The sequence below is a fragment of the Taudactylus pleione genome, unplaced genomic scaffold, assembly GCF_031769625.1.
Source record: "Taudactylus pleione unplaced genomic scaffold, aTauple2 ptg000117l, whole genome shotgun sequence".
Taxonomy (NCBI): domain Eukaryota; kingdom Metazoa; phylum Chordata; class Amphibia; order Anura; family Myobatrachidae; genus Taudactylus; species Taudactylus pleione.
This window is the reverse complement of record NW_028284519.1, coordinates 22,429,980-22,439,192: the sequence shown is the minus strand read 5'-3', so window position 1 is coordinate 22,439,192 and position 9,213 is coordinate 22,429,980. Positions and strand designations below refer to the sequence as shown.

Genomic DNA, 9,213 nt, shown 5'->3' with positions numbered 1-9,213 from the left:
GAATGCAACTCAGCATCACCAGACCCGAGCTTAAAGGCGCGCTGAGGAGCCGCTAGACAGGGAAGGCTGCCTCCCCTGGCTAGCATTTAACCCCCAGGATGCCGGCTCCCGCTGCATTCCCTGGTGGTCTAATGGACCCGTGGTGAATGCCTCCATGGTGGAGCCCGCCGCCACAGCCAACGCCTCCGGTCCGTCCCCAGAGACCGGAGACTGCATGTACACGTGGGTCAAGCGGTGCCCCGCGACTTACCTGTTCCCCGGTGATCCGGCAGCAGTCAAGGGATTCCTCCAGAGTACGGCTAGTAGACTCTGGGGTCCCACTGCGATCCCCAGATCTGTACTGGCATCGCAGCGGGTGTAGGAGCGGCAGCTTGGACGTCCAATGGACAGTCCGACGCTGCCATTCTGAAGTGTAAAATAAATAAATTAAATTAAACCAACCACTCTTAAAAATATAAATAGCAGCCCCCCTGCGCTAAGGGTGACCCGACTCTGGCCGGGCACCAACTAAAACTGAGGTGTCTGTGGCTTGGGGGTGGGGGATAGAGGAGGATAGACCAAGTGCATCCAGGGAGCAGCAAAAGCTTTAACTGCGTGGTGGCCGTGGATCCAGCTATACCCCAAGGTCAACCCTGTGGACCGCATATGGACACTGAAGTAGAAATATAGTTTTTGTTTTGGAAAGCCTCAATATATGGCAGGAATTCTCATATTACCTGGTCTTCCAGTGGAAATCTTGAACTTTTTTACACCTTAACCAATAGGTTATTATATTGGGATGATGGCGGAAAATAAACAACCTCTTTTTTCATTCATAGAAATCGAAGACAACTTTGGTTACTTTGTGGTCTGAATATTAAGGATCTGTAGGGTTTTATTAAATCCTGAATTCCCTAACTTTTTACAGAATCTTCATTAAAAGGACCGGTCTTGCACAAATAATATATCTATCTATATACACATATATATTACACACAGTACTGTGCAAAGTTTTAGGCAGGTGTGGAAATACCTGTAGTTTATTTTTGTCAATTAACAAAATTAATTAACAGAAGATAAATCTAAATAAATCAATATTTGGCGTGACCACACTTTGCATTCAAAACAGCATTCATTTTTCAATTCTTTTAGGTACACTTGCACTCAGGTTTTGAATGAACTCGGCGGGGAGGTTGTTCCAAACATCTTGGGAGAACTAACCACAGATCTTCAGTGGATGTAGGTTTGCTCAAATCCTTCTGTTCTCTTCATGTAATCCAAGCAGACTCGCTGATGATGAGATCAGGGCTTTGTGTATCAGGGTTCAATGTCATCACTTCCAGGGCTCCTTGTTCTTCTTTATGCAGAAGATAGTTCTTAGTGACATTGGCTGTATGTTTAGGGTTGATGTCCTGCTGCAGAATTAATTTGGAGACAATCAGACGCCTACCTGATGGTATTGCATGATGGATAAGTACCTGCCTGTATTTCTCAGCATTGAGGATACCATTAATCCTGACCAAATCCCAAACTCCATTTGCGGAAACGCAGCCCCAAACTTGCAAGGAACCTCCACCATGCTTCACTGTTGCCTGCAGACACTCATTATTGTATCTTTCAATAGCCTCTTAATTGTCCCCATAGGAAACAGTCACAATCGCCATTATGCTGAATATAGAAAAGTCAAATACTTATCAAACTAACTATAAAGTATTAGAATTTTAGGCATATTGATGGGACTTCCGGTGGGTGGAGCATCCAAGATGGCCACGTTTTAGCAGAGCTCTGCTCCCTCTGTTGCCATCTGCTCGCCCCTACCTACATCTGGCTGGTTGAAATGTTTGGACCGTATAGCCCGCCCTCCAAGGTCCTCACCATACCTATATTGTGCTTTTTTTTTTGTGTCTGATTTTACTGCTGTACCTCCATTTCATAATGTGTTTTTTTTCCTACTCTTACATACACCTGCTTAATTTTATGGTATTATTGTTGAGGGTGCTGCAGTATTTCTTTATTCACCCTTAAGAGAAACATTCTATTATTTCTTATTGTTAATTTGTATTGTTTTACTGTATCATAATTTTCAATTGCATTTATACTGTGCTAATATTGTACTTTATACCTTGTATTTTACAATTTTCCTCTGCTGATACTTTCTAGGTGTGGAAAATATTTTAGTATATCTCATTTGTAGGCTGTACTTTAATTGCTTCATTGTTTTACTTGTGTGTTTTTCATAAGAATCGGTATGAAATATGGCCGGTGGTTCGATTCATGGCAGCGGCAGCCTGACAGATGATCAGATCCCGGCAGCAGCAGCCCGACAGCGCTGGAAATGCCGATCGTCCGCAAGTAATAACTAACCTAACCCCCCTAACCCTCCTTAGGGGTGCCTAACCCTAACCTCCCCCCTGTAAGTGCCTAACCCTAATCCCCCCTGTAAGTCCCGCCCGGGGGTGCCTAACCCTAACACTCCCTCCTCCTAGCCTAACCCTAAGTCCCCCCCGGGTGCGCTAAACCTAACCCTCCCCCCCCCGCGGCTGTCCGCTTGCAGCGCCCGGCATCCCTTCGATCGGGATGCCGGGGCGCCTGTCTCCCTGCGTCGGGAAAATTACAGGCGTCTAGATATAGACGCCTGTCATTTAACCCACGACAGGATAAAGCAGTTGGGAAGCCGGCTGTAGGGATCACGTCAGCTGGTTTCCCGATTACGTCCCTTTTCATATCTGCCTACTATTGTTCTGCATCTCATCATCCTTAGGGTGTGGTGGCCTCACGTCACTAAGACTATGTAATACATTTGTTGGTTGACACTGATCAGTTTTACATAGAATTAATGTAGTTCTTTTATCGTACCCTGCGGGGAAATAGTGCTATTTTTCATATGCATATTAATGGCTCCCAGCCCCGACAGCTGTTTCAGTGTGTACCACCTTCTTCACGGATCAGCCATAACTAACATATCAGCAGAGACCATTTAAATAATCAAAATAATAATAATTATAACATACCATGTGCAGAGAACAACGGGCCATCTTTCCCGGCAGGTGGAACATTCGGTAGCCGTCACAAACAAGGCGGACTGCAGCCGAACCCCACAGCACATCGGAAGTGACGTTGCAAAGAACAAAATAAATGAAAATAGAAGGCTAAATCATCAAATATGTGAATAATTAATGCTAATAAGTCCCAGACATAGCAAAAATAACATCCACTAAAGTTGGCTTAGAGGAAAGCAGAAAAAGGTACATATTACAAAACGTTGGTATCAATTGAGTTTTGTCTTCTGTGGTTACTTAGCAATCAGTTATTATTGCCAGATAAAAATAGCAAATCCTAATGTAAAGGTCACATAAGGACCAAAATATGTAAAAATGCCTCAATGTAAAATAGAAAAATACAAAAAAAAAAAAAAAGAAAGAAAATATCCTCCTAGCACAATAACTCACAATTGTTATCAATATGGATATTTTTTGTTACAGTGGTTTGCAAAACACCTGGCTACTGGAGGTGTGCTGGTATCAACAAAGGAGGCTTCCTTTATAATGGAGGATCTGTGCATCGCAACACGCTCCTTACCATGCTTATGCCCACAGATCATCTTGCATGGACATACAATGACGTATGACATTTTGATTCACGTCAGACGACACATACACTGGGCTATATAATGCTCCAGAACGCCATTCTAAATTCTTGGGAAAAATTATGTCATCTGGAGCCGCATAGCACGCTAAAACGTTTTATGATTAAAGTAAGTTTAAAGTTTGGCCTCTGCCTGCAGCACTTCATTTCTCTAATTGCAGTGCAGTCATCTTGAAGTATATACAGTAGCTGGCTGCTGAGCACCCAAATGCTGTAGAATGTTGTGTCACATACATTAAACAGAGGACGGGCCGTCGGTAGAAAGGAAGAATCTTGGGGAATCAGGCTGGCTACTCAGGGTCCCGCCAGGAGACTCCTGTCAGAACCCTAAGCAGCCAGCCAGATTTCTCAAAACAGAGTCACTAATCCAGGGTGAGTGCACCTCCCAACAGTGAGCCTGTCCTCTGTTTGTCTGCGGAGAAGGAGATCAGTGATAAGGAGAGGGAGATCAGATTCTGGTTGTTTGCATTGTACAAGAAGTAAAGATAGGCCCATGTGTGCCTCTGACCTATACCTTCCCATATGTGCCTCTGACCCTTTCCACATCTCTAACTGTGGCACCAATGCCTTCCCCAACTGTACCTTTCCCCCTACCCAAGGCTGGTGGCTGACGATCATTAGTAGAGTGGGTGAGACAAAACCGTGTTTGATGCTGCATAACAGAACATACACATGGCAGGTAAGCACAAGTTTTCAGCTTCCTTAAAGCCTTGTGGGCCCCATCAAAATGTATTTTATGTGATCATACTTTTTCAATGTATTTAATATGGATCTTTTCAATATTACTATGGACCCTGCAATCTCTATTGTATGTAGAATTGATGTGGCTTTCTCTATATATTTGGTATGGATTCTGTTTTTGTGTGTGTGTGTCTGTGTGTGTGTGTGTCAATTCGCAGCAGTTTTCTCTCCTATATTTCTGTGTTTGTATAGTTTTATATATTATATGATAGACTGAGGTTGTATTACACCACCACCACCACCCCTACAGCCCAAACTTTAACCATTTTTTATTTTAAATATTGGTTCATGCACCAATTGATGCTCCACCCCACTGTAGCTCCGCCCACTTCACCCACATTCTGACACCCCCTCCAGGGGTTTCGGGCCAGCCGCAGACACATTCGTACACACATTTTCTACTCGCAGCATCCTGCCCGTACACTTTCACCAACATTTCGTGCGACTCCGTCGCCAATTTACCAAATTTGAAGCAGAATTTAATGTTGTGTCGTTGCTCCATTGCTGATTGACGCTTACTGCTCGGGACACTGTTGAAATGAATGCAATGGCAGTGCGGTGGCGGCCTCTGACAAATCCCGACTGGGGGCAGGTCCAGACATGTCCATGTATGTCAGCGCGCATGAGCGACCTTATTGCAAGCGTTGCATATATACAGTGTGTATATATATATATCTATATACATCTTTTGTGTTGTACAAATGAATCAAGCAAGAAGTTCAAAAAGAAGGTTGTATTTGGAATATTACAATAAGGAACACCGAGAAAGGTGCTGGTGGTAGGTTAATGGCAATAATATCTGTATTAGTTCATTAGAACTTCCATCTGTACAAGTCGAGCGTTTGTGTCTCCAGACATCCTATATGGGATCATCCCAGCGAAGGTGATGAGGGCACGGGCTTGGCTGCGCAAGACCTATAATAAGAGCACACAGTTAGTGGTTGGTGGTTGGTGTACACATGCAGCAGTCTCAGCCACAAGGCGGCTTCCACTCACCGAGTCTTTATCATCTAAAACTCGCTGCGGTCTCCCGAGTGTGGAGGGTCCACTGCTCTTTAACCTCTTGTACTGAGTGAACAATATGTTCATAGTAGCAAGGAGAACTTCAGACAAATTATGTCTAATCTACACAGAAAGAGGGGATGAATAAATGTTAGCTCTAGGGTAGAATAGCAGAAGCAGCATACCTAATATCAGAAAGCAAACATACGTCTACACTCCCCCTTCTGCCATCATACAAGTTCAATCACGGTCTGTAATATTCCTAAAACCATTTACTGAAATTCTTCCACCCGGGAGATTCAATTCAGTGCAGTGTTGAATAGCCCTGGGAAGGAGTTTCCGAAGCGATTCAACTGAGCGCACTGTTAGCGTGCATCAGCCCCTAGAAGTGTGGCTAGGAGAAAGTTTCATTTTACTAAAAATGGTTCTTAGGTGGTTGTGCAGCTATAAAGTATATACAGAACACAGGACCATACATACTTGTAGCTTTGCAGTACTTCCAAGTGCCTGTGCATGAACACTTTTAGGAGTAGTATTAAATACATAAACCCAAGAGTCACATGCAATGGGAGAGCACTCACTTACCTCATCGCTGAAATTTCGGAATGCAGCAACTCTCTCCTCCACACTGTCCTGACTCAGTGGGACGATCTTTAACCTCTCAATAACCTACAATAAGATAAAGTTATTAAGATCCAAAACCAGGTGCCTGTAGAAAAGCCATACAAAACCCTCACATTTAAATAAGCCATTTCTCTATACTATATAATTATAACAGTGTAGTACACACCTATAGCCAACTGTCTAGGACAGGGTTTCCCAACCACGGCCCTCAAAGCACACTAACAGTCCAGGTTTTAAGTATAGCCCATACTTGAACACGTGACTTAATTAGTACCTGAGCTGTTTTGATTTAACCATTTGTGTGTAAGAATGGATATCACTAAAACCAGGACTGTTAGTGTGCCTTGAGGACTGAGGTTGGGAATCACTGGTCTAGGGAGTGACAACAATGGAACAAACCAAAATGGATTATATTACTTACCCTTAAATCATTTACTAGTATAGTGCATTGTGGAATACAGTGAGAATAGGCCCTGCCGCCAGGAGGTTTAACAGGATGACACCTTCACTTGCAGACCTCGCCCAAAAAGGCATGATCAGAGTGCAAGACTAAACTTAACAAAAGATTAAGGAAAACACACAGACAGAAAGAACATCCTAGGCGACTCAATAAAGAACATGAAAAAAAAATAATGTAAGGCTTAATTCTGAGAAGCCAGAGTGTGCTCACAGCCTGGGCAGACTGAGCTTTGATAGACTGTTTAGTTTCTGCACTACCATGCTACTGTAAGAATCTGTGCTGAAAGGTAGGTCCTAAAGGTGCATATCCACTACACGATAAAAATGAACGATTACGACTTCATTAATAGTTATCGTTCAATAATTGTGCAGTGAATATGCCGGCAACGACCAGCGATGTGCGCTCCTGCTGGTCGTTGGCATCTGTCATTGCCTGAACATGCTGCCCAACCAGACGATATTGACAGGTTGTGCATGTTCGGGGAAGAGGGAGGGAGCCTGCACTGAACGACATATTGTTCAGTGTGGGCACGTTATCCACTGCACAATATAAGGAACGATTGAATGATTACGATGTTGTAATCATACAGTCCTCCTACACTCATGTAGTGGATATGCACCTTAAGTGTACAGTCGTCTCCCGAGAGCACAGTGGAAGTCTGCAAACATAAAGGAAGAACTACACCAGGTGGAAAGATGATACAATATTGGGAAGTAATTTGGGAACTGGCTGACGTAATCTTGTGTGGAAAAACAAGAGATATGGTAAGAACTTACCTTTGTTATCTCTGTTTCTACGAAGTCCATAGGGTCCACAGGGTTGACCTTGGGGTATAGGTTGGGAACCAAATCCGGGCACCACGCAGTTAAAGCTTTTAGCTCCCAGGATGCACTTGGGTCCACTCTCCCTATAACCCCACCCCCAGCCAGAGGCACCTCAGTTTGTAAGTAGCCAAAGGCCGGAGGAGGAGAAAAAAAGAGAGAAAACTGGAACACTCGATAACCACACTCACAGAAATGGGAGACGGAAAACCGGTGACCAGTCACACAGCCCATTTGAAGCCAGGTGCGTCAGGGCGGGCGCCCTGTGGACCCTATGGACTTCGTAGAAACAGAGATAACAAAGGTAAGTTCTTACCATATCTCTTGTTTTCTACTTCAGGGTCCATAGGGGGTCCACAGGGTTGACCTTGGGGATGTCCCAAAGCAGTTCAACCAAGGGAGGGGACGCTCCTGTGCTGAGAGGAGAATCCGCCGCCAAAAAGGAAGCATCCTGAGAGGCAAAGGAAAACAATGCCTAGAACCTTAAAAAGGTGTAGACAGAAGACCAGGTGGCCACCTAGCAAGGCAAACCAGCCAAGGCGCCACCGCGAGCCACCCACGAGGGTTACATGGCCCGAGAAAAAAACAAGCAGCAACAACAGAAAGGCCTACCCATGGGTAGGCCCCTGAAGAAGACATACGAGGCCGTCCAGCCAACATATGGCCATAGGCCGGCCATCCTTTCCTGTTAAAACCAGAAATCTCAGACCACCAATAAGGAGTCCGATTTCCGTCAGGAACTTGAATGGATCACATAAATCCACAGAGGCCGGACCACAGTCAATGAGGCCACACCAGCCGAGAGGACTGGGGACTGAATGGCCGCACCATAAGTTCCAGAATAATATGGAACTTGAAAATCACTAAGAAGAAACACAGGGTGAGAGCAACTCACACCCTAACAAGATGCCCTCCAGAAGAGGGAGCCACATGAGAACGCTCCCAATTCCGACACTCACCTGGTTGATATAAACTCCCTGATAGAAAGAGAGAAAGCCAAAGCAATAGACCATGTAATGGCTATTACAACCAGCGGTTCCATTAACTTTCCCCGGAGTTAACGAAGAACCACTCCTAACTCCCAAGGAGACCCTAGGGAGGACAAATGGAGGCATAATCCAGAAAACACTCCAAAGGATGAACTGGATATCAGAGCGGAGCAATTCCATAACCTAATCATACTGACAGTGTAGAGATCTGCACTGTCAGGAAGGCCAGGCCGAGGGAGAAACCCAAGCCAGCCGGAGGGAATGCCAGAATATCTGGAAATCCTGGACACCAGAGGATCGTATTGATAGGTATAATACCATAAGAATTATGGCTGCCACAGATTGTGGTAGGTCCCAGCAAAAGCTGATCCATGTGCTCCAATCATTCCAACGATGACAAAGCCATGGAAGCCGTAAGACCACTATAGGGACGTAGTCAAAGACAAACGACCCAGGTCCAAGGCAAACCCCAGGACCCTGAGACAACAGGTCTGGGTAGCGAAGCATCAGGAATGGAGTATCGATGGAGAGACTCCGAAAAACCAAGTACCCCTGACATCTGGGGCAATCAGGAGCCACCAGCAGGAAAGCATCTCTGTCTCTATTGAAACACTTCCCTCGAGGAAGAATGGAGACTGGAGAACACAGGTACGCAAATTGGAAGAACCCCTTCACCGACAAAGAGTCACTGAAGGTTGCTTCAGAATCCCCAGAGTTGGACTGTAACACCATAGTGTGATAGAGTCAGAAGGCCATGAGTGTCACCTCAGGAGGGCCCCCCCCCCCCCCTGCTCACCAGGAGATGAAACCTCTCTTGGGGAAGAGACTAGTCCCCGGGATGCACGTCGTAACGGCTGAGGACTCCCGCTTCCCAATGGAGAGCACCCGAAATGAACACTGTCGAGATGGTCGGGAGGAGACCCTCAGACAATGCCCGAATGTATGACATACC

General features: G+C 45.2%; 1 protein-coding gene across 2 annotated transcripts in view; it reads right to left on the bottom strand.

Annotated features, from left to right (window-relative positions):
• Nucleotides 1-5,083: 5,083 nt before the first annotated feature.
• NUP93 (nucleoporin 93) overlaps nt 5,084-9,213 on the bottom strand; it is a 36,856-nt gene continuing 32,726 nt past the window's right edge. For both annotated transcript variants that reach the window (XM_088471993.1, XM_088471994.1), the window contains exons 20-22: nt 5,953-6,036; nt 5,362-5,490; nt 5,084-5,280 (exon numbers count right to left, since the gene is read on the bottom strand). In XM_088471993.1, coding sequence (XP_088328119.1) covers nt 5,170-5,280; nt 5,362-5,490; nt 5,953-6,036 — 324 coding nt within the window. In that variant the 3' untranslated portion in view covers nt 5,084-5,169. The remainder of the gene's footprint in view (nt 5,281-5,361; nt 5,491-5,952; nt 6,037-9,213) is intronic.